The 25,907-nt window shown below is 38.5% G+C and overlaps 3 protein-coding genes across 6 annotated transcripts; all 3 read left to right on the plus strand.

The window, feature by feature from the left end:
• The first annotated feature begins 1,580 nt into the window (after positions 1-1,580).
• On the plus strand, positions 1,581-8,877 carry LOC137952984 (phototropic-responsive NPH3 family protein NPY3-like). Of its 4 annotated transcripts, none has more exons than XM_068800140.1 (5): positions 1,581-2,246; positions 2,874-3,560; positions 5,049-5,118; positions 6,493-7,668; positions 7,946-8,877. In XM_068800140.1, exons 2-5 carry the CDS (start codon positions 3,499-3,501, stop codon positions 8,489-8,491), a joined length of 1,854 nt encoding a protein of 617 aa, XP_068656241.1. In that variant the 5' UTR covers positions 1,581-2,246; positions 2,874-3,498; the 3' UTR covers positions 8,492-8,877. The 4 variants fall into 4 exon arrangements, with proteins under 4 accessions (XP_068656241.1, XP_068656242.1, XP_068656243.1 ...); XM_068800141.1 differs by having other exon boundaries at positions 1,581-1,914; XM_068800142.1 differs by lacking the exon at positions 1,581-2,246 and adding an exon at positions 2,596-2,616.
• Positions 8,878-9,485: 608 nt separating this feature from the next.
• LOC137953615 (uncharacterized) lies at positions 9,486-10,010 on the plus strand. Its single transcript, XM_068801057.1, has one exon. The coding sequence runs from the start codon at positions 9,486-9,488 to the stop codon at positions 10,008-10,010; it is 525 nt and encodes a 174-aa protein (XP_068657158.1).
• A 429-nt stretch (positions 10,011-10,439) lies between these two features.
• On the plus strand, positions 10,440-25,577 carry LOC137953001 (casein kinase II subunit alpha-2-like). The gene is made up of 10 exons (XM_068800169.1): positions 10,440-10,874; positions 10,958-11,087; positions 16,303-16,497; positions 17,384-17,541; positions 19,454-19,544; positions 19,634-19,699; positions 20,023-20,105; positions 20,209-20,272; positions 20,369-20,437; positions 25,141-25,577. Exons 1-10 carry the CDS (start codon positions 10,558-10,560, stop codon positions 25,198-25,200), a joined length of 1,233 nt encoding a protein of 410 aa, XP_068656270.1. The 5' UTR covers positions 10,440-10,557; the 3' UTR covers positions 25,201-25,577.
• Positions 25,578-25,907: the final 330 nt, after the last annotated feature.

Consider the following 25,907-nt stretch of genomic DNA (forward strand, 5'->3'; position numbering starts at 1 on the left):
CTTTAAAATATCGAGGCTTCCTCATTGATTAAGAATCAATTCATCTTATTTTATCCCCATTCATAAAATAACTGTTCATTAGGGCTATGCTTTGAATCCGCTTGCTACCAATTAAACAAATGAAGAACTGATATCAAACACTTGGATTGCCTCTTTTTTTTTATGAAATTTGCTTCATTACCTCAACAGATTATCTACTCTGATGCAGTATTAGTGGATTTCTTAAACAACCCAGCTCAGATTGCTTCTCTTGCTTGTTTCTGATCCAAATGAAGTACACTGTTTATTACTTTTTGTCTTTGTCAAAATGTGTAGGCAGCAGGCAGTGTACCGTGCCCAAGAGAAATTTATGAAGAACTGCATAGGAAGGGAAGAGGGAGAAGAGATTATACCTAAAGAATGCATGCATTTGAAATAGCAAAACTGTTCCATGTGAGTATCTTGAACTGTTTGCAGAAGAGGATCCTCTTTGTCTGATATTGTTCATATCTGCACGAGTGTCTCCCTTCCACAAGATGAAGCAAGGATTCTGGGCGAAACCCAGAAAAAAAAAACTGAGCTTTGTGAGGATCAAAAGGTAGATGAGAGGTGTTGAAGGGTGAGGGAAAATCTGCATCAAACAAGTTGCTGGACCAGAGACCACATGTTGTGGGTCAAGCAGCTACCCGGCCAAGCAGAAGACAACAACCCCACTTTTGACCTCGAGTGCCCTGGGGTGGGTCATGTAGGGTCAGGCCTCCCTCACACCCATAACAGACATGTAGGTCCCCTCCACCCTCCAAAAGTGAGACACCGCCCTGCAATCAAACCTAGCATGATGGATAAGTCCTGGACCAGGTGAGTGTGGGGTCCATCAGCAGGACCCCACCTGGAATTGATATAATTTTGCCAGACGATTAGATGTATACGATTGCTGGTGCAATTAAGATCCCAATCCATTTTGTCAACCCGGTTTTCCTCTTGGACTTGTCCCATGTGTGAGAGATTCTCTTGTCTCATTGGTACACTTCAGCACCACGCGTGCGGATCCTGATTGGTGGGGACAAGGGGAGCCTCTAGAAAGACTGCTCCTGATTGCTCTGGGTGGGACCCTTTTTCTCCCCACTGGAGGAATATCTGAAGGTATAAACTATGCTCATTTTTCTAATTATAAAAAATAAATAACTTATATTTTCTATTATTATTTTCTTAGGCATATCTGACTTCGTAAATGTATCGAAATCGGTGGATGGAATGAGAAGGGGTTTTTTTAAGCACTGAAAGGCATCATGTGATGCCCAAATTCATGCATGGCCAGTTGTGCTTGAATCTCGCATGCAGGAGCCGGTGGGCCCGGCGGACCTTTATGGCACTTGATGGGGGTGAGGCCCTGACCCCACCGATAATGACTCGTCTCATTGTCCCCTCACACGGCTTCCCGGCTTTGCCTTCTAACTGTAGAAATCCTACTGGGAGAATAAATATAAGGCTGTACATGCACAAGGCCCATTGTAGGGTTATGTGGCCCAAGGTTGTAAATATTTTGTGGATTTTTTCTCTCCTCTCGGCCCTTGATTTTATAGGGCTTGAAATCTGATCTCATGGTATAGGCAGCTAGGTCCTAGGCTACACGATCTACACGTGAGAAATTAAGAAAAGGCAGGTGGGCCCAAGATGAGAAAAAGGGTTGGGCTTAGCCGCTTGGCTAAGATCCTAGTGTGTCAGTATTGTAATTAGTACTAAAAGAAGGGGCCCTTTCTGTGGGCGTGGACATAGTTAAGAGAGAGCAGCAAAGGTGAAGTGGTGACAGAGGAAGTGTCAGGTTGGCGTGCATAACGGTGCAGAGAAAGGCGTAATGGCTTCAGTCTGCGAGAAAAAGAGAGGGAGACAGGAAATAAAAATAACTCAAGGGGAGGGAGAGAAGCAGCGAAAGTGGTAAGCACAAAAACCCTTTGGAAGGATTTTTCTTCTTATTTTGCCCTTTCGGTCCCTTTATTTTTTTTTGCCCACCCCTCGAGAACGAATTTCGATGCATCATCTAGGGGTGTCAATACTCGAGACTGGGAGGAAAGGTTGGTTTCTGGGTTTAATGGAGTTACAACTCTGAGACAGAGGAACATTCCCGCTTTGGCTTCTTGTGTGGGCCTTTTCGCGGATTAGAGAGTGGGAACTGGCGATTAGGGACTGTTCCTAATCTTTCTTGCTTTTTGGGTGCAACTGTGCTGTGGTGGAGGGTGCATTTGAGCTGTGGTCGGAGGAGGATTCAGGTGCGCGCTTTTGAGTTTTGTTTTTGTTTTACATCCTTCCTGGGTTTTGCTGATATGGGGTGATTTTCTCTTGGGTGAGTTTGGTTTGATTATTTTGTGTTCAGTTGAAGGCGTTTATGTAGTTGTTTCTATTTTTTTTTCCCCATTTAATCACTGTTCCGCATGTCGTTGTTTAGTCGTTTTGTTTTCCCCCTGCTTTTTTCAGTTTATGGTATGTGGGATTCGAAAGTTTGTTTTGCTCCTTCTCCTCTGTATGTTTTCTACTACTTTCTTTTTCAGTTGGCTGTTAAGTGATTATCCCCGAAGTAGAAGAATAAGGAATTTTGGTTTGGGTTCCTCGCCTGATTCACCGTAGGTGCGTGGTTACCTGGTTCGTTTTTTAACGGCTTCATGTTTCGCATTTTCTGTACACCGAAAGAAGTGCTTGTTTCTGAATTGTTGAAGTGATCTTGTGGCTGATCTTTATTCACTCAAAATTGAGCTGTTTTCGGTGTTGGGTTTAGTGTTTTTCTTCCTTCCAAAGATTCTGTTTTCTCCTCCCTGCTTTTGACTTCTTTGCTAGATGCTTCTTGCCTACCCACTTGGTAGTTTTTTCCCCTCATACCGAGACGCTGTTCTTCTTTGCAGGTTTTATTTTTTCTGGTGCTGTATCATCAGCCATTGAAGGAATGTACATACCAGAGTTCGGGACTTGAAGCTCCAGATCGCAGGATCTTTTCTTGTCGATGCTTAAAAAAACGATCACTGGAACAAAAAAGAATTCAGAGCGTACTTATTAACAAATCAAGGCAGGGCGGTGCTGTCAGTTTAGTGCTTGTGGGTGTCTCTGGCTCGGGATTAATTTAGTCCAAAGGCTCTGTTGGCTCTGTCTCCTTGGCTGACCATTGGCCTCCGGAGTCCGTGGGCCCTGCCGCCGACCGAGGAAACAACCTTTCGATCAGACCGCATCTTCGGGTCTCTTACTAATTAAGAGAAGGGACCCTTTGAAGTTCAGAGACCCCATTTCCTCTTTTCGTAAGATTTGCGCCATTGTGTCGAGAAGAAAAGGATTCCGTCTTTGCTCCATCCGTTCAAAAGTCCACCTCTCGCCGGCCCCCGCCTCCGTTTTATTTTTTCTTTTTCTTTATTGCTGTTTGATGGCTTGTTCGTTAGCCGGAGGCGGCTGTGGAGTACCTCTTACAGGAATTAAGTGAAAAGTGAGTATTGGTTTTGGATATAGAACCTCAGTGGCTCTAACGACTTTTTTGACAAGATGAAGTTTATGAAACTTGGATCCAAGCCAGATTCCTTCCATGCTGAGGGAAATGATGTCAGGTGAGTTATGTATTACTTTCTGTTTTTCAGTTAGTTGGATTTAGGGTTTGTTCTTTTCTGTATGTGCATTAATGTTTTTGACCAGAAGAACTTTCCATTTTTCACGACTCTTTTGGCATTTAATTTATCTTTATATTTTGTTTAAAATGGGTTTAAGCTGGATCCACCAGTTTAAAGTCAGAGTCTTCGTTAATTAGTGAAATGTGGTTTTACTTGATTAATAGTTGAACGTAGGGTATAGAAGATATTTTCAGCAACCCCTTCTGAGGAAAACGTGGTCAGTTGTAAATCATTTTGCACGAATTCCAGTTCTGATCTAATGGACACTCTTCGATGAGTGTTTCTAAAATGGCTCAATTTCCAATATGTTATGAGCGTTTTTTTTCCTATTTTTTGAGCTTTCCATGCTACTCTGTTGGTTTATATTTCATTTTGGTGGAATGGCTAATGTACTGATTCTCTGTTTAATGATAGCTCCATTGTAGTCGAACTCTCTGGTATCTATGGTCTACTAACCGGTTTTGGAAATTAGAAGGGATTCTGGGGCACTCTAATCGATAACAGGTTTTGGAAACAGTTTATTAACATTGGAAATGATCCTGTTCATGTCTTCATCTGGAGAAGACTCAATCACCTAAAAGCATAGTCAAATGATAACGTTCAATGAATGGCTGCTTAGTAGTGCTCCTCAGCCTACAGGGTCTTAGCAGCCATTTCCAGCTGTTGTTCCTGTCCCAAGGGCACGTTCTTACGTGTTACTCACCTTTCTGCCACTGGAAACACCACTTCCCGTCCAAACCATTTGAAGTAGACCAGAGGGAATGCCTGTACTAGCTGAAGGGAGCTGGGTTTGCCTCTGCACCTGTATCCTGAACAGCGTAGTGATTATTTTTATGATCGACATCACTGTCAAACTGAGTAATCCCTTGTGTGGCAGTCAAGCTCATGAAAGAAACAGATGTACAAACAAATTAAACATGATAACCAAAAGAATTTCAACTGCAATCTTATTTATCATGATGCTGGAGTTTAATGGAAGTGTGATAGATGAGTTTGTTGTTGAGCCATCTTTGTACCAGCTATTTGAACAGAGACAAAATACTTTCTACCAAAGCCAAGGGATTTTCTCTTGGTTGCTTTTCAAATTTCGAGGTTTCAAACTTTTACTTTATCAATAGTCTCGTCTACCCATAATTTTATTACTATTAACTACCAAAAGTGGCTTGCCAAAGTAGTTTCTTTATCCCTTTTTGCAGTTGTGGAGCTGGTGTTTACTTGGATGCAATAGTTTCCCTTTAGTACAAGCAGGAAAAAAAAGGTGGATGTGATCTTGTTAGATGTACCATTGTTTTGGCAAGCACTGTTTTGGTTCTCTGGACTGATATTTTTTCTAGTTATAAGTGTAGCGCTTGTGAGAGTTCATGGTGTCCTTGATGAGATTTACACTCTTCCTGGAGGTAGTCTCAAATAATTTCCTCTGATTTGCAGGTATGTAGCTACAGAGTTGGCCACGGATATTGTTGTTTGTGTAGGGGATGTTAAGTTTTATCTACATAAGGTAATTCCTTTTTTGATGAAATTGAATGGTAATAATTCTATTTTTTTTCTTTTATATATCTTCTTTGAATGTGGTTGACTATTTCAAATGTCTGATCTAGCTTAGTTTCACCTATTATAAAGAGTGGTTGTGCTACTTTTCTTTCTTTTAAAAGTAAGTAGACAATTTTATCAAATTTAATAACAGGAAAGTTTACTGTGGCAAAAAAAACTCAGAGAATTTACAGAATCAGATGAAGAAAATCTGATTCTGTAAATTACATTAGAGTAGATACACAAAAAATAAAAAATAAAAATGATTGGGTCTTCTGCTCTCTCAGTAGCTAGACTGTCCAAGTGAGAATTACTTCTAGTGACAAGAATCATCTAGACATTTGGGCAATTTAGCATACTTAAAAATCCTTAGAGGAAATGGATTCCTACCTCTACAATTATCTTCCTTCTTTTAAGTAAAATAATTTTGTGCTTTTGGAGTCCACTTTAGTTACTACAGAAGAGTTGGATAGCCAAGTAAAAATCTGAATGCTAGTGAAGAAAGCTGACCTTCCACCTGAGTTATGGTGTGAAGGTGAATGCATACATGTGGATTCTTGGTTTCCGTAATGAATCACTTGTAGCCTTTAGGTTGAATATCAAGCTAGCAGCATTTCTGCATAGGATTTTGCTAGATGTCTGAGTGCCTTTACGTGTATACATTTTAATCTCTGCATGTATTTGATGTTCTGCAGCTCATTGATCTTGTGGATATAGTGTGGTACGAGTGAGATTTTAAGTCAAGTTTGCATTGTATGAATTGATTGCGTTTCTTGAAATTTCTGTTTCGATCTTTGCTTAAGAGAACCCTTGGACACGAAAAATTCTTGAATATGAGCGTTTTAGTGTGTTTATGTGGACCCATGTGAATGATCATAAAAGTGTCTTCTTAAGACTTTATTTGCTGTCTTTGGAAATTTTTATCTATTGAATCATACTTTTTTTTTCTCAGTGGCTACTATTATAGTTCGTTACTGCTTTTGATATTTTCAGATTAATTCTTGCTTTATAATGCTGTCTAACTGAGTGGGTAACAGTCTAATAATCATGATCTCTGGGCACAAATTGGCATTTGGCTTTGTCCTGGTCGGACCTACATAGCTTGGTTGGTTTGGTATATTACTTTAAGTCTAGGGTAATCTTACAATGGAGATCCTCATATTAGAAAAGTGTGACACAGCTTTTGTACTGTCTTAATTCGTTTGACTTAAAATGGTTTTTCATTTATTTTGAATATACTTTCATAATACAAAATTTGTCATATTCACCTTTGACATTGTGTTTTAACTTTCCCACTTAAATGTGTGATGCTTTTACTTATTTGGCCCCATGGACTCTGCAGTTTCCCCTTTTGTCCAAGAGTGCCCGACTCCAAAAGTTGGTTGCAACCACTGGTGAAGAAAATGATGATGAAATCCACGTTCCTGACATCCCTGGTGGGCCCCATGCTTTTGAAATCTGTGCCAAGTTTTGCTATGGCATGACTGTTACTCTCAATGCTTACAATGTGGTTGCAGCTCGATGTGCTGCCGAGTACTTGGAAATGAATGAGTCTGTGGAGAAAGGAAACCTTATTTTCAAGATTGAAGTTTTCCTCAATTCAAGTGTATTGCGAAGTTGGAAAGACTCAATTATAGTTCTCCAGACTACAAAATCCCTTCTACGATGGTGTGAGGACTTGAAGATAATTGGCCGTTGTATTGAATCTATAGCTTCCAAGGCCTCCATAGATACGTTAAAGGTTCAGTGGTCCTACACTTACAACCGGAAAAAGCTTCCATCTGAGAATGGAGCTGAACAGTGGAATGGCGTACGGAAGCAGCAAACAGTGCCTAAAGATTGGTGGGTTGAGGACTTGAGTGAGCTAGAAATTGACTTCTATAAACGGGTAATAATGACCATCAAAACCAAGGGGTTGATTCCCAGTGAAGTTGTTGGAGAATCATTGAAAGCATATGCTTTTAGAAGGGTCCCAGGCTTTAGTGAAGGAACGATTCCGGGTGGTGACATAGCAAAATATAGGTCACTTATTGAGACACTTATATGGTTATTGCCAAGTGAAAAAGGTTGTGTTTCATGTAGTTTCTTGTTCAAATTATTGAAAGCAGCAAGCCTGTTGGATTCTGGTGAAATGACTAAAAGGGTACTGGTGAAAAGAATAGGTCAACAGTTGGAAGAAGCATCTGTCAAGGATCTTCTGATTCCAGCTCCATCAGGAGAGGATGCCATTTATGATGTTGATTTGGTGCAAAATATAGTAGAGGAATTTCTCGTGCAAGAACAGAATGTGAGGACTAGTTTACCTGTGGTGGGAGATGTGGAGGAGATTAGAAGTCCCTCTTTTGTTTCTGGAGCTTCGAAGCTGGCAGTGGCAAAATTGGTGGATGGCTACCTGGCAGAGATTGCAAGGGACCCAAATCTCCCTGTATCCAAGTTTATTGATTTGGCAGAGATGGTATCAAGCGATTCTAGGCCGGTTCATGATGGGCTTTATCGTGCAATTGACATGTATCTTAAGGTAAACTCACTGATTTTAATTCTCAACCTGAGCATTTATTTTGTGCATTAATTGTGCACCATAAAGTGAAAGTCTGCACCTTTATTGGGGACCTATAGTCTGTGCTGCCAGAGGTGATGTTTGGTAGACCTAAACTAGTTCTTGATGGATTGTCTCTGGTTTATTATTTCATTGAGACCCTTAATGTCTTACTTAGTATGATTCTGGGGGGCATACACTTTTTGGAAGTTAAACTCTGTCAACTTCTCACTTTGTATCTCTTACTTGTCTTTGTCAGGAGCACCCGGGGTTAGGTAAGACGGAGAAGAAGAAAATATGCCGGCTAATGGACTGTAAGAAACTCTCAATGGATGCGTGCATGCACGCAGCACAAAATGAGAGATTACCCCTCAGGGTGGTTGTCCAGGTCCTCTTCTTCGAACAGGTAAGAGCTGCGACTACATCTGGTGCTAGGGTGCCTGACATCCCCAGTAACATAAGAGCCCTGCTTCCTCACGAGAATGGTGGATCTCATGGCAGCTCCAGATCAGCAACTACTAACACCGATGAGGACTGGGATGGTTCCAATATGGTTGAGCCCCTCAAGGGTGTCCTTACGTCCATGAGGTTGAGTGAGATTAGTGACAAAAGCGAGAAAGGAAGCAAATCCAAGGGAGGAATCTTCAAACCTAAGAAAATATTGAACAAGATATGGTCAAACAAAGGGAGCCAGCAAGGTGAGAACAGCAGCTCCGATACCTCGAAAAGCCCAGGGTCTGGCTCAGTCAACCCAGATGAGATCAAGTCAACTCCTTCAAGAAACAGGAGACACTCAGTCTCTTAGATAGATGTTACTAAAGTGGTGAAGGGAAGAAGGTAATTAGAGCTTCTGACATCATTTTGGTTAACATGGAAGAAAGCAAACAGGAAGCAGTAAGTTAAAGCATCTTTTGGGCATCATAGTTGCTGGTGAAGTGAGGGAATGAACCATCTTTGCCACTTACAAACAAGGTAAGAGAAGTTCTCTTCTTTTTGGGTTTAATATCTGATACCCAGTTTTGCCTGTACCATAAAAAGAAACGGAAATGCCACATCTCTGTTGTAGCTTTTTTGTTACTTTTTTAGCAGTATGCAGGAAGGGTAAATGTTGTTTTTCGTTTTTTCCTGCCTTATTGAAGGGAAGTTACCACCTCTTTGGATCTTATATAGCAGTGGCATTTCTTTCCCTCATATACTCCTTTTCTCAGACAAAGCTACCTGGCTAAATCTTGAGGTAAGCCTCAAGAGTCGTTGGTTTCCTGTGCAGCTTCAAATCCGTTTTGAATCCATCCAATGAAGTCACCATCCTTTGCCGCTTTTCCATGAAACAATATATCTTGGACCTTTCGGCTGCCCCCCATGCGAAGGTCCGATTTCACGTACTGTGTTAATTAGATTCTATAATTTAATATTAATTACCCTTAATCTAAGAGTTATCTATCCCAATATAAAATCATTAGTAAGCTCTTATGCTAATTGATACGTAAATAAGAGGATAATTTTTATAAAATTATAAATAAAATAAAATAAATAATAGTAAAAAATAAAAAAAATATAGTAAGCTCCATCGATATGCCTTACGGGTTTCAGATTTCTTGTAAGCGCGGATTGTTCAAATTACTTACCAAATCTAATCACAAACGCACTCCAATAGTTTGAAAAAGAAAAACTGAAATTGAGGATCGAAAATGGTAACTTTCTATGCTAAAGCAAGTAGACTCATGTTTCTATTCGACGTCTCCTTCTTCATCAACGATTGTAATTCTAATTTCGACGCCTAATCTAAATTCCAAGCTTCGATGCTTCACAGCGTCGGTTGTGAAATTGTAAGCAAAGCCAGGATTTCCTCAGACGAGTCGATGATGTTGACGAAAGACGGCGTCGTTCCCAGAGTCTCCAGAAACAGAAAAATCACCGTTTCCTCTGGCTTCGTGACGTTCTTCAAGATCGAAAGCGTGATACTACGGCAAATTTATCCGGGGATGTCCGAGTCGGCGATCGCGCTTGGAGAGCGGTGGGAAAATATGACCGACGCGGAGAAAGGCCCGTACGTGGAAATGGCTTCAGCAGATGATCGGAGACGAGAGCCGGAAGTCATGGACAGTTGCAGGAAGGCTTCAGAAGATGTGGTGGTTGAGAAGGAGGTCCCGAGCACTACTAGGACGGCTTTCTTGATTTTCTCGAGCTTGGAAGGAGAGAAGTTGCTTGAGAGCCATCGAGGAATGTCTGGGCTGGAGATTGCTGTTACACAGAAGTGGGCAAGTATCAGTGATGAGGAGAAAAAGCTTTACGAGTGGATGGCTCAGATGGACGGCAGTTTTTGATATTTGAGTCGAAATTACTTTTGCTTTTTTATTTTTCTTCACGAGATTCTTTTGTTTTTCCAAACTGAGATCCAAAAAGGAATTCAAACCTGTAACTTTCTGTAATGAACGGTGTCAATAAATTGTTTGATTTTTTTTATTCAGTTTTGATTGTTTAATATTCTGATATGGCCGGATCTGTTCTTACTCTCCCGAAATTCGGATCTGATTCATGTATCCAAATCGGGTGGGAGTCCAAGGCTAGAACCACCCTGTTCTTCGGTGACTCGTTATTTTACTCGGTGAGCCAACTCATTTGTGAGATTGGGTCCTCCGGTAGGATTCAAATTTGCTACCGAACGGACATAAAGCGCATGGATAGTGTGTCGCCTTCAAGCGGTCCCACCTGTGCTCATTTCCTGCAGTTTGTTTCTGCGCACAGGCTAAAAGTCGAAAGAGAAGCGTAATCGAATTTCTCTGGAGAAGAGAGAGAGAGCGTATGTTGGTGGAAAAAGGCGGATGAAATTTTGATACGTGCGATGATTGACGGAACGGAGACCCCTCTTTAATGGCCGCAAGGCCTCCGCGTTTCATTTATCTTCGACTCCTCTCTCCTTTCCGTTCTTATCCGGTCTTTTCTTCTTTTTCTTCGTCTGCTGCTGTTGCTTCTGTTTCTTATTTTACGTTTCGGTGGATTTCTTCTGGGTGTGCTCTGACGGTTCCCCGGCCGGTGCAAGCTTGTTCCGCAGCCGAAACGCTGGCGCAGAAGATTGGGAAATCGATCCGTCGGCCCGGGGCCACCTCCAAGGCCAGGGTTTTCAGTGATGTTAACATCCTTCGCCCTAAGGATTATTGGGACTATGAAGCCCTTACCGTACAATGGGGGTAACCTTGAAAGAAGCAAGACCCTTTTCCTTTCTTTGATTTTTTAGCTGTTTTTTGTACTGAAGGATACGGGCTTTTGGTAGGGATCAAGATGACTACGAGGTGGTGAGGAAGGTGGGGAGAGGAAAATATAGCGAGGTCTTTGAGGGGGTTCATTCTTCAAATAATGAACGTTGCATCATTAAGATTCTTAAGCCAGTGAAGAAAAAGAAGGCGAGTTGTTTTCATAATTTATTACAATATATAGCGTTTAATTGTCTGTGTTTTCAGTTGATGTCCGTTGTATTTGTAATGTGATTGAACCTTCGTGCCTCAATCATCGTGGGTCTGTATTATAGATGTGGAATTTGGAGGTTAATTGTTCTACACGTTTCCTCTCCTTCCCACTGGTATTAGTCGGTAGGGGGGGAGAACTGTTATACTTTCTTGTTTGTGCTTTGAAGGAATTTGTTTATATTTGCATGTGTTTTGTGATATTCCCTTTCTTGCTACTATCACCTTCAAACATGTTGGAAGGCATTTGATTATTAAAGGATAGCTCAACCAACTTCGGAACAAGGAGCATTTGTTTATGTGACTAGAGTCAACGTAGCGGACAAAAAGAATTCAAGCTCCTTTATGAATTTCTTTTGTCCTAAAACTCCCCTGGCTTGTACGCTGCAGAGTTCTCATGAAGGTGCCAAGCTGGTGGTTTTTGAGGGTGATTTTGAGTTGTTGTTGGATGATTCTTTGGAGATTATCATATCTGTGGTCCTGCTGGATGACTGGTCATAATCTAATGCCAATGTTTTGGAGAAAAAAGAGTAGTAGACTTTCCAGAATCTTCATTTGCTGTGCTGGTTCTGAATTGCAGTGTTGTTGATTCTGTTGTTGAGTGTCTATAAAAATGGGTAATCAGATTTTGCAGAATTTTCTTTATGGGAATTTAATTTGTTGGTTATGGGTTGCACTGTTGTTGATTCTGTTATTGTCTGTCTGCAACTTCTCTATTTCCAGTGTCATTTTCTGTGTCCTGTTGATAGTGTTAAATTCTATTTGTGGGGGAATATTGCTCTAGTTTTGACCTGTCAATTCACAAGGCCTTTAACTTCTGAACCTAACAGAATTCATATCCTGACACTATATTATGTGGAAAGCAAGAGAACATGGTCCTGGGGATCTCCTTAATGGTGCCGTAAAAGGATGAGAATATTTGCTCTGTACTGTAATCAAGGGTGAATGAGAATATTTGTGTTTTGTGTTAGCAAAGAAAGTTTATTTTTAGCTGAAAAATGGTGCAAAGCCTATTTGCTTTAAAGTGAGAGAGGGAGGGAAGGGGCGACCTCATTGGGAGCCATGTGGTAATCTAGCAGAGGGACATTTTTTCATGTCTAAATATAATACTTCTTATACAGTCACCATAGTCACAGTTTTATCCCAGCTAAGTTGGGTGAGCTAGATGAGTGCCCTTTCTTTCTATGTCATCCTTAGGCAACTCCATTGAAGATGGCCACCTTCAAGACTTTCCATACTACTATTATGTCTTGGATTCTTAGTCTTCCTTTTTTTTTTTTTTTTGTCTTTTTTCTCCCTTTCTTTCTTTGCTGTTGATCCTCAAACATAGCTATTGGTCCTCAAACCATTAATGGCAAGGCTTTCCTTATTGGTCTATCTTTGGCCTACATTGTACATGCCTAAGAGGTAGACCTTCTCAAATAATTCTCATTAATTTTTTCCAAAAAAATTGACTTCAGAAGATCTGTGATATTCTTATGTACAGTAGTCAAGTATTTGGCCATGAAGGAGAGTGCACAATGCTGATATGGGTACAATCCTCACAGCTAGACTGGTACAGTTAAACCCTCTAACAGTAAATCAAGTATTTGGTGGGCTGTGAACAAATGCAAGAAATTATTTGAATCAAAGCTCAGAATTCATGTGAAGACAGGTTCTTTTTTACATTTATGGACTGACCTAAGGTTTCTTCTAAGTGACTAGTTCCCTAGACTTTATGATCTGGTGGTGGACAGAATGATTACTGTTCAGAACTCTAAGGTGGTTTGAGGGCAATGTGCAGTCTGGAATCTCCATTTTAGAACTGCTTTAAATTATGCTGATATGATTGAAGCAGCTGAACTCTTATTGATCTTAAATGTATACACTTCAGACATGATGACTTGACTTGCCAGTCTGGTCTCTGGACATCTCAGGCAAGTTCATAACAGATTCTTTATATGATCACTTGCATGGGATATACGATAACTTGAGTGGGAAGGACTGAAGGAGGCTTCTCTAGCTTGTAAGCTCTTTGCTAAAAAGGTGCTGCTCTAATTCTCAAAAAGAAAAAAAAAGGGGAGGCTGCTCTTTAGTGAACTTACAATGTAATTTTGTGACTTGGTGGAGGAATCTACAGATCATATCCTACTGAAATGCTCTTTCAGTGCTGTTATATGGAATGCAATTTTCAGAAAGTTTGTTCATTCGGACTTACTAACTTTCTTGAATTTAGAACAATTATATACTTGGAGCCTTCTTTAAACAGGTCAGTTGCTCTATTAAGTAACTGTGGTTGCTGTCCCTTGGACTTTTTGGGAATAAGAAAACAAAAAACATTCTCAGGGATCTCTGAGCATTTGGTAGCATAGTTGAAAGTATCCAGCTCTCTAGCTTTTGAAACTACAACTGGCAACCCTTGCTTCATAGCCTGTGAGAATGGGGGTGGTCATCTGCAACCATTAAGGGTGAATTCTAATAGGTTTTTTAGGTCCCTGCATATTTGCAACTTAGGTGAAGCTGAAACTCATGGAGATGAAGTCATGCTATTCCCAAAGAATTTTTTCACTTCAGTGATCATTGAGAGTGATTCAACTGATTACATCAGTTTAATGACAGGAAACATACCACCACCATGGAGACCTGCCTACATGTTTGAATAAATTATAGATCTGTCTTCACAGTTGTCAATTGTATATCAGCATGCCCCTAGAGAAGCTAATACTATTTCAGATTCTCTGGCCAAAGATGGTGTCTCTGTTGAAGATACTCTCCCTCTCACTGCATAAGGGCTGACTATTTTAACAATTTATTATTTATTTTTTTTTTTTTTAAAAACTGTAGAAGAAGATCTTGTTTACTGGTTTCATTTTCATGACAAGAGATAGAGATGTTCTCAGAGTGTCTTGTCTTTGGATAGAAATCTGCTGAATTTCATGGTCATGAATTCTCATTTGTTTATGTTTAATCCACCATCTTTCTGTTATTTATTGCCCTTATCTCCTGGCTTGTGAATGATTGTCTTGTATTATCTGTTGTCACCATGAAAAATCTTTGTGCAGCAATATTAGAGATAGTACACCAATGCTTTTCTCCATTCTGCTCTTGAAATTCACTGTTATGTTTTTTCTTTTCTTTGAAAATGGTAAAATTTCATTTTTAAAAAAAGGAGAATTATGACAAGAAGAAGGGGAGAGGAAGGTCCTCAATCCCCAAGAGGAAAAGAGTACCCAACTGTAATACAAGATCATGAAACACCAGACTAAAATCATCTGCTAGATGATTAACTGACCCTACGATGTGACTCCAAGAAACATCAATTCCTGATGACAATGAATAATCTCATCATAAAAATGTCTAAGATGCCAAACAGGCATTGAGGAGCTTGAGAGCCAAGAGATGGCTACAAATGAATCTCCTTTGACAGTGATAGGGTTTGTGAAACGCTGCACGTAAAGTGTAATGCTTTGGAGAAGAGCTTTTTGAAATCCATTGTCGTTTACCTTGCAAAGTTTTCTATCACCTTTCATGCCATTTTCTGTCTTACTCTACTTGGTTTTCCTGTAACCAACATCTGTAAACCCTTCTATGTTCAGCATTGTACAACCATCTTAAACAAAGTATATTCTTGTCTTTTGATTTCATTCTTAAGTAATCTGTAATAGTTTTTATTTTGTTTAGTCTTTCCTAGCTTTGCCATGGATGCCTGTAAGATTTGCCTTTTCAACATCTGCAGCAAAACAAGTTTGCCACATTGGTATTAGGTGTGAAATGGTTTGACAATTGTTGTACAATACAGGCTGTATCAGATATTTAGTACATTATGCATTGCCTAGTATGTGACATTTGTTTTCAAATATGACCAACCATAATTCTCCCTATGATTAGTTGAGCTTCAGCAGCCGAAGGAGTTTCTTTATAATGTAAACCTGCCCTCAACCTTCAGAAAAATTCTCTTGAATCGTGCATGGATAGCTCATTTATTCAGCCTTGATTAACTTAAATTAAGCTTTATCAAGAAAAAAAACTTAAATTAAGACATTGCTTCCACATCTAAATTTGTCAATAAACACTTTATCATCCCAAACAACACATTATAGCACTGTTCCTTGTATTTAAGTAGTTAATTTGTCTTCCATATCTCCAGTTTCATTGTCACTAGATTTGTCAATTTGTACTATACAATGACTGTTCCTTGTATATAAGCAGTTAGGTTGTTATCGATCAGTCAAAAAGATGGTTGCTTATATGTTGGTCGTTGGTGAAATCAGGCATCACAGGGAGTGCGGTTGTCTGCTTGCCTGGTGGTCATATGTTGTTACTACAAGTATTTCATTAGTGATATCAGTATATCGTTGGCCAATATTATTTCTTCTTAATGCTCTCAAAACAAAGTATCTATGTTCTTTTCTTTTTTTTCTTGAAAATTAAGTATCTATATTCTGACCATACACATTTTGTAAAGTTAAAATGACCATGTGTAGGATGTCTGAAAAAATTTCTGGCTATTTACTAATGATACCTCCACTTTTGATTTATTCCTTGATATTTGACTATGGTTCATGCTGATAAAAATGGATGGATACTAAAATATTTGTCCTATATTTGGATTACATGTTAGTATGATACCTCGCTCAAAAAATTATTAATATGATTCACCAGTCCTGAGTATGCACATAATAGGCAAGCTTGACCAGCTAAATGTGCCTATTATATCTTAGAGTTACTCTTTCTTTCTTTCTTCTTCTTCCTTAAAATTTTTTGGGATCAAATCTGAGAGTTACTTTCATGTCTGAATTGCCTCACCTTAGAGGAACTGTATGTGGATATCTCTGTCTGCTGATGTTACCTTTGTTGTGAGTTTGATTGCTTGAGGGTACTTAATCATCATAAGCGTACAACTTGATCCGATACCAGAGGTTCTCCTATTGTTAGGATGTTTGGGTTGCATATAATTAATGTGGAATCTTTCAAGTTGTAGATCATGATCACCTTTATGGTTGCTGCACATTAAGTAGGCTGGCATTTGTGCCAGATAACCTGCAAGTCCACTGAGTTGTTGACCGTAATTTTTGTATTTTTTATGCAAAAGCAGGAATTTTTTGTTGTATATGTTACCTTGACCAGGTCATCTTTCTCTTCAGCTAAATTCTCTTTCCATATTTTCATAATGCAGATCAAGAGAGAAATAAAGATACTCCAGAACCTTTGCGGTGGGCCCAATGTTGTGAAACTGCTCGATATAGTCAGAGATCAGCAATCAAAGACACCCAGTCTTATATTTGAATATGTCAACAACACTGACTTTAAAGTGCTTTATCCAACACTAACAGATTATGATACCCGGTATTACATCTATGAACTACTGAAGGTACTACAACATGCATATTGGTATTTGAGTGCTTTCTTTAGGCTAGCAAAGTCTAATCTGGTACCATATTTATGATATGAGGACTGTCCCTGAATAAGAAGTGGAATATATACCTAATATTCTAACGAAAAATATGAAGAGATAGCTGCATGCTACAGCTATGATCTTCTAAAGAATGCCACTTTAAATTAAATTTCTGTTAGTTACCTATTGGATATTTTGCAAAACTTCACTGTATCCTATCTCATGAAACTCTTCCGCAGCCCACACCATGAAATTGGAGTTGTCCCAGCACAATGACCTTGTTTTCAAACTTATGCTTTTTCATAGTTTCTTTATTTTAAGTTTAAGTTATTTTCCATCTTACATTCATTTGATAATATATATTTTACAAATATTATATACTTTATCTCAATATAAAATATATTTTAATTGAACAAATACATCTAGAAACTTATTTTATATGGGATGGGTTTCTCCACATAGTTCCCATCCCCCTAAACCCAACATGACCCTGCCTTATGGAGGTTAAAATGCAAAACTATCATCAATTCAAATGGGGCAAAATGCGGTGAGGTCCTGTTTCCCTCAAATGTACCCATCGCAACTTAAATTACATGGTGGCTTGAATGTTGGTTTCTCTCTTCTCTTCCTGCCTCTCTCCTCTCCTTTAATGAACTCTCCGGTCACCACGGTTATGAATACCAGTGGTTGTTTTCTGTATGAGTACAAGAACAATACTTTTATGAATGTGCTTTTCTGTTTTCCATTGGCTTGTGGAAGTTGTATGAGTTCTATGATGCAAATCATATATTTCCTTTTCAATGATTTTGGTGTTAATGTTGTAGATTTTGTAGTTTTTGAGTTTCTTGTGGACCATTTGTAGGCTTTGGAGTACTGTCATTCACAAGGTATTATGCATCGGGATGTGAAGCCCCATAATGTCATGATAGATCATGAGCAGCGTAAGCTTCGCCTTATTGACTGGGGGCTTGCAGAGTTTTATCATCCAGGCAAAGAGTACAATGTGCGTGTTGCATCAAGGTCACATCAATCTCAACTGAGAGGCTTCTAGCATATGTATCTTGTCTTATTTTAGTTTTTAAGTACTTGTTTCTGAACACATCTGCCTATACTTTCTATCTTAGTGCCATCATCTGTGGGTAACATGATCGAAGGGGCAAAGAGAATATGCACTCTTCTCAAGCAGCACTGAACATCTACCATCTTCTTAAAATGAGTATATACCGTTTAGTAATGTATTATAAAATGGTGCTCACTTATATTTCATGTAAAACATTACAGCTACATGTGATTGTTATTGCCCCTTCAGTCATGTTACCATTTTCTCCATAGATCTATTAGTGGTTTCTGTTGTTTATTGTAACAAAATAAGGTTGGAAGAACAGAAGAAGAATAAGTCTTTAGAGTCCTGCATTTTAGGTAATTAGACAAGCTTTATTGTATTTGTTGTCTGAAAGACCAGATGCCCTTTCACCTGCAGCTAAACTTAAAACCTCTGAACACTTTTTCTGAAGAATGAAAGAGCCAGCTGGATTGGTTGAGCCAATGTTCATGTATTTAGGTGAATATTTTTTTCAATAACATTGAGAAGAGGGATTCCATTAAGAGAGCTCCCAAGGGAGGATTAAGTGCAAGCACAAGCTTAAAGGGGAAATACAATAAGAACAACAAGGAACAAATAAAAAAGAAGGAAAACTATGGCAATGTCAAAGGGGAAGGAATGAAGACTAGATGATGGATTGAGAAAACAACAACTCCTCCCCAATTTTTCCTTTCTGACTGTTTGGTTTAGATTGTTGGGGAATCTGGTATGCCTGTGCTTTTTTTACATAAATATGGGTCAGTTTCTTTCTTTTTATTTTCTTTTCTGGATTTTTCTCTCTTTCATCACTTTTTTCTTAGATGCCATTTTCAGTAGCTTTTCATTGTTTACATCTGTTCTTTAGCATATGGAAAAGTTTTACAATTTGAGAGATTATTCCAAGGCTGCTTATAATCTGTTTCTGTGATAGAACAATAACAGGAAGTGAAAGAGCAATATGATATGTGAAAAATAGTGCAAGCAGGTCATTGAATGAAAATTAGGGAAATTTAAATACTTTCAGTGGAAAAGTATGTGGGAATTTATGGAGATCCAACAAGGTCAATCATCTTTTAAGAACGTCTTTATCTAATCTGACTTACTGTGTTTTATCCTTTTGAAGATTAATATGGTATCATTTCTGATTGATCCACTGGTTTCACCGCTTTTGCACTGTTCTGGCTAACCCATTACTTTAATAATAAGCTGTTTCAGAACCATTACTACAACAAACTAACAGTTGTATGCACAAGTCGTCAAATGATGAAAATATAGTACCAGCAGAACACTAATGTTGAATTATATGATTTGGAACCTAATATTGCATATTGTTAGCTTCTATATAATACTTTTTCCTTCTCATGGATGCTTGTGGAACAAAACTGATCTTTATTGAGTGTTGGCTCAAGAGCTACATGTTGGATTTTCATAGTATGAGATCTTTGGTTCTAGCCTCAGGGGTGCATGGAGAACTTGTCTGTGTGTTCTTTTTCTTTTTCTTTTTCTTTTTCCCTGATGAATGTAATTCGGCGCATATTAGTTACAAAAACTCTAAATAAAGCTTTTTGACTGAGAAGAAAATCTTTCATTGGTTTGCACCTAATTTGTTAAAAATCTTCAAAAAAAAAAAAAAAAAGACTTCAATGACAAAGATTTTGCTAAGAAAACAAACATATGTTCCTGATACTAAATTTGAATACTGCTCTTGCATGAAATCTTTGCTAAATTTGTTATACTCCTTTTTTACTTGGATATGAAGATTTATCAACCTTTCACAGCTTTCAACTGTGAGTCACTTACTAGAACTTCTTGCAGCTTCTGACAGGATATGTTTTTCTTCTGTGCTTTTAGGTACTTTAAGGGTCCTGAACTTTTGGTAGATCTGCAAGACTATGATTACTCTCTAGATATGTGGAGCCTTGGCTGTATGTTTGCTGGCATGGTCAGTGTCTCAATAACCAATAGCTATTCCTGCCTCATTCCATTTGGTTGTTCATTCATGTTGTCATACTTAGAGAACTCTCTCTGCAGATATTTCGTAAGGAACCATTTTTCTATGGGCATGATAACTATGATCAGCTGGTTAAAATTGCCAAAGTAAGTGAAGTTGTTTCCCTGGCTTCCTGTTATGTAAAAAACATGTAGCTGTAAACATATTAGCTGTTGGCTCTTGTACATCTATTTTATTTTTTGAACTCAAAGCTCCCACGGGTCATGGTTGTAGCCTTCTTAACATCAGAGTTGCTTCTTTTTTTTTTTCAATGAAGTGTAAATCAGTGTTGTCATCTGTGCATTTGCAAGCTCTCTCTGGTGTATCAAATGCTTTACATGTTAGAAGTATTTGTTTGGCGTATCAAATATAAACATTTTTCTTTGTTTACCTTGTTCAAAAAATTTACTCACTCCTTTCTGCTTTCCAGGTGCTTGGCACTGATGAATTGAATGCTTATTTAGACAAATACCGTTTGGAACTAGATCCACACCTTGAGGCTCTTGTTGGAAGGTTATAATAGCCTCCCGCTCAGGCATTGGAATCTGTTGTTTCTCTATGATGAAATTTCTCTTTTTATTGTTATTCTTTTAAATCATTTTTCTTTTCTTTACAGGCATAGCAGAAAGCCATGGACAAAATTCATCAATGCTGAAAACCAGCACTTATCCGTTCCTGAGGTCAGTCATCTGCTTTCTTCTCATGAAATTTCTGCACCTACTTCACCTCAGAAACTCACATCTAAGCTCATTTAATATGGTCTTCTGGTGTTTTAGGCAATTGATTTTCTTGACAAATTGCTCCGGTACGATCACCAGGAACGACCAACAGCAAAAGAAGCAATGGTACCAAAATCATCTGCCTTTATATTTTAATAAATTTTTATTCTTTGATAAAATTATACAAATCAGTTACATATTTATAAGGGAGTTTATCCCGTTTAAATTACAAAATCATACCTTCCAATCCTATCTTATTCTCTTCAAAATTTAATAAGATCTTATCTTCAACACTCCCCTCAAGTTGGAGTGTATGTTAATGATACCCAATTTGTCGAGTAATGCCTCAAATTGGGATGAACTCAACACCTTAGTGAATAAGTTTGCAATTTGGTTGTTGGTTCGTATATGGGGTGTCTTAATCATCCCTGCTTGAATCTTTTCATGAACTAAGTGATTATCAATTTCGCTGTGTTTGGTTTGCTCATGAAAGATCAGGTTTGAGGCGATGTGTAGAGCAGTTTGGTTGTCACAATACAACATGACTGGCTGAGTATGTACGATTTCCAAGTCCTTCAAAACGTTTTTCAACTAGGTAATTTCGCAACATGTAGTAGTTATAGAACAATACTCTGCCTCAACAGTTGATGGACCCACCGTTGTTTGCTTCTTTGTTTTCCAGGAAATGGGTGATTGTCCAAGGAATATACAATACCCTGTTACTGACCTTCTTGTGTCCTTGTAGCGAGTCCAATTTGCATCACAAAATGCATTTTATTGGAGTGTACTTGTGGAGGATAATAGAATACCCTGTCGTGAAGTTTATTTTAGGTATCAAAGGACTTTATGTGTTGCCTCAATGTGTGGTGTACGTGGTTTTTCCATAATTGACTTAGAATATGGATGACATTGACTAGATCTGGTTTAGTAATGGTCAAGCAAATCAATCTTTCCACAAGATGTCTGTATGATGAAAGATCATTTAGGAGTTTGCCATCATAGGAGTTTGCTCCATTAGGAACCTTGTAGGTTTCGTTCCTAGAAATCCAGCATCTTCTAATATCTCCAAGGCATATTTCTTTTGGGATAGGGAAATCCCTTTTGAAGACCTTGTTACTTCTATGCCCAGGAAGTATTTGAGTTGATCAAGATCCTTAAGTTTGAACTGCTTGGATAATAATTGTTTCACATCTTCAAGTTTGAACCTGCCAAAACCACGTCATCAACATACACAAGTATTGCTATAAAACTACCTTTGTGGGATTGGACGAATAAAGAGTAATCTGCCTTTGATTGATGAAAGCCTGCAGTCTTGAGAGCTGTGGAAAACTTAAAAAATCACTGTCTAGATGCTTGTTTTAATCTGTATAGGTACTTGTTGAGTTTACACACTCGAGTACCCCATTTCGTCCAAAATCGGGAGGTAGGGACGTGTATACATCTTCATCAAGATCACCATGTAAGAACGCATTGTTGACATCTAGTTGGTGAAGATGTCATCCTTAAATAGCGGAAGTACTCAGTAGAACATGGATAGTAACCAACCTGGCAACTAGGGCGAACGCCTCTTGATAATCGAGTCCTTTAACCTTGTTGTATCCTTTGGCGACTAAGCGAGCTTTGTAACGCTCGACGATGCCATCAGATTTGAGCTTTACTTTGTATACCCATTTACATCCAATGGGTTTCTTGCCAGATGTAGTTCAAGATTATATACTCTATATCCTTTTTATTCATAAGGATACCAAGAAAAATGCAACGGATTGCACGTACATCAAATTTGGATGGTTTGTGGGCATAAGTGGAGGCAAAACATAAATATCCAAATACTCGTCAATGTGAGTAAGTGGGTATAGTATGAAATAACTGTTCATAAGGTGTTTTACCTTGCAAAACTGGAGTAGGTATCCGATTTATGAGATAAGCAGCAGTTAAAATGATATTCCCAAATTTTTTTAGGAAGATGTGCTCGAAAAAGCAAGACTCGGGTCATGTTTAACAGGTATCTATGTTTGCGGTCCACTACCCCATTTTGTTGCTAAGTGTGAATAGTAGGTCACTAGAGTAAATTCAAAACCATCATCACTACACACTTTCACCTTAGAAGATAATTGAGTTTTTACCATACTAATGAAATTAGTCAGGTGAGTCTGAGTTTCAGGTTTGTGGCGCTTCAAATAAATCCATGTGCATCTACTAAAGTTATCGATTATGGTGAGGAAATATTGAGTCCCAAAAGTAGATGCAATTTCGTAACCCCCCCATATATCAACATACAATATTTCAAAAGGTGATTTGTTAGAGAATGTGCTCAAAGAAAATGACAATCATACAATTGTTTGAACTATAAAAGTTCTTATTAAAAAAAAAAATAGATACTTTATTTGAAGGATGTTCGAGACGTTGATGCCAAATACCAGATAGAAAATGGACGGAATAGCAGAATGATTTTTGTGGGTGATCAAGGTAGAAACCCTTCCGCTCAGTTCCCGTCCCAATCATCTTCCTTGAGCGTAGGTCCTGTTTGACACAAAAATGGGTAAAGAACACGGTGATGCAAAGAGAATGAGAAATAAGTTTGCCTATGGAAATGAGGTTTAATTGAAAAATTGTGACTCATAAAACATTATGAAGAACCAAACTAGAAGAAAAAATCACTTGACCAATATGGGTAACATTGGCATGAGAATCATTTGGTAATTCTACGGGGTTTTTTGTAACATCTTTCCAAGAAGTAAGCAATTCAGGACAACAAACAATATGATCAGTGGCTCCACTATTGAGGATCTATGTGGCTTGTTTATTTTGAGAGGAGAAGTAAAGGGCTTTGCTTGGAAGTTCATCATAGGTTGAGGAGTTACATACATGATTTGCCATAGAGGACTTGTTATTACTGAGCATGTGCAAGATTTGTTGGCATTGCTCCTAAGTAAAAGGGAAGGAGTTGGAGACGGTCTTCTTCCTTGTGTGCTTAGTTGATTCTGCATTCTTGTGTTTGCAACAAAAATCAATTGTGTGACCATTCCATCCACAATAAGTGCACTTCAAATCTGCCCGATAATTTGCAGCATTGTGACCGTCTTTGTTTCATTTTGTACATGCACCTTTCTTGCTGGAATTTTTTACTGCAAAGGCTGCTGCCTCAGGTTGAACTATGCTCCTTTTATCATATACATGTTTCTGACGTTCATTTCGGAGCACGAGGGAATAAACCTTGCCAATTTTAGACAAATGGTCCATGGTCAATATCTGTCCATAGAATGAAGTAAAAGATTTAGTTAATCCCATGAGAAACTTGATGATTTTCTGTGTCTCTTGATAGGATAACTTTTTTTTCATAGTTCCACAACTACAGTGTGAGATAGGACAAAAAACATCTCTTCAGTCCTTTGAGCTTGGTAAAATAGGAACTAACTGACATATTATGTTGTATGCAATCATGTATCTTATTCTCAATATGAAATAATTGAACGTTGTTTACCTAAGAAAAAACGTTCGTACAGTTCATTCCAAACTATTTATGCTCCATCACAATTGATTACACTTGTCGTAATATCCTTGGAAATTAACTCAATAATCAGGTTTTGACAAGGCTGTCATAATGAATTGACTGTTGCAATTCATCATCGGTATCCCTGTTTGGGCGCTTTAGTGATTTATCAACAAAACCATATTTGTTTTTTGCAGTTAAAGTCATGGAATGACTCCTTGTGTTATAATTCTCCACAGCCAGGAGTTGTGGTATGAGAACCAACGTAGGTTGGATATCATGCTTGCAATATCCTTGTAGAAAGGTAATGCTATTAAGTATTATATTTGATCGACGTGTGGTACTTGGAGCTAGAGACCCGTGGTTTAACACGGATATTCCTGCAGTTGTGCCAATTTTTTTTTCTTAGACAGCATGAACTGACTGGATTTCGTACGCGAACATTCCTCGGTGTGGACCAGAAAATTTGATTTTTGGAGACCTCTGTGTTGTGCGTAGAGGTCTCGGCGTGTGCACAGAGAGAGCCTCGGTGGGTGCGCCGAATGCGAGACGACCTCAGATAAGCAGCAAATAATCTCTCTAAATCTGAACCCGTATCCTCCTCATCTAGGTGTCCAAAGGCTTCTCCGGAAACCGGTGTCACTCCTCGGGATGGGCGGCGTCGATTGCCAAACTGGGCGTAAGGGTGTAATGCAGAGAATCAACTCCTTACGCGGTCGTCAATAGGAGGCAGGGCGTTAGGCTGGCGGTCGTCAATAGCAGTATTCAGGAAGAGGTGTTCGGCGGGTGCGTGGGTTCCAAATTTCCAGACTTCAAGAAGAGGGGTTTTCTCTCTTCAGTTGAGTTTGACGGCTGTAGGAGACGGTTGGGAGGCCAGCACGATGATACGGTGTCGTCCGCGGCAGCGGTGGTGGTCGTGGAACGCCTCGGCGTCAAACGGTGCTGAGAGGCCTTTGGATGTCAAGTCCGGAAAAAAAATCCAAGGGGTTTTGAACCTCGACAAGAAATTTCCTTTCTGGAACAGCAATTTAGGATTGGGTATGCTTTGATACCGTAATAGAACTTTATTTTTTGATAAAATTATACAAATCTTACATATTTAAGGGATTTGTCCCGTTTAAACTACAAAATCTAATCTTCTAATCCTATCTCTTTATCTTCAAAATCTAATCAGATCTTATCTTCAACATGTTTATTTCTTTATTCCTTGAAGTTCATTCCTCTTATCTCACATCTTATCTTCAACATAATTATCTCACATCTTATCTTCAACTTATTTATTTCTTTATTCCTCTTCAGTTCATTTGTGTCACTGTTGATGAGTGATGGTTATTTTCAGGCGCACCCATACTTTTATCCAGTGAGAAGTGCAGAAAGCAGCAGAAACCGTACTCAGTAGCTAAAATCAAGCATTGTTCTTGAAGAACAACATTGATGTTTACTGGTTGAAAACACAGGGGTCTAATTTGATTTATATGTTTTGGGTTCTTTTTTTGGCCATAAATGATTCGGGCTTTGTTTTATCTGAAAATAGGTTTTAAGGTAGCCTTGATTTTTAGTCCTTTGGATTTAATTTTCTTCTGAGTCAATCTACTTCCATCAATGTAAGCAAGAATTTGGTGTAGTGATTTTTTTAGCTACTTTTTAGATGTGCAGAAGTCTGAGATTGCCTGATATGGACTCATATCTCTGGTTTAACCGCCCAAAAACTCTTTTTCGAGTATAAACATCTGTTAGAAAATACATCTATGAGTATTTTGATCATTTTATTTTTCAGAGGTATTTTGGTCATTTTATTACTTCAGTTGTTAATTTTCTTTATGTAAATCATGTTCGGCTTGTTAAATTATAGCAGTGGGTAAATTTTGATAATTTATAATTTAAAACACCTATTTAAGTTTTGGAATTCGTGCAAAAGTTAATTTTTTTTTTTTTTTATTCCTGCTGTAACCTTAGGGCTACTTACATTTATGAATCATTTAGGATTTTTTATACTTTTATTGCCCTAAATGGGTTTTTTGACAACTGTGTCACCCAACTCCTTGGATATCTATATCATCACCTAATTGTTTGACATCAGTCCTAATTGTTATCGCTTTTGCATGA

The sequence above is a fragment of the Aristolochia californica genome, unplaced genomic scaffold (genome assembly GCF_029961685.1).
Source record: "Aristolochia californica isolate CCGP_79_NKW_82.1479 unplaced genomic scaffold, dmAriCali1.0.hap1 SCAF_16, whole genome shotgun sequence".
NCBI classification, from domain to species: Eukaryota; Viridiplantae; Streptophyta; class Magnoliopsida; order Piperales; family Aristolochiaceae; genus Aristolochia; species Aristolochia californica.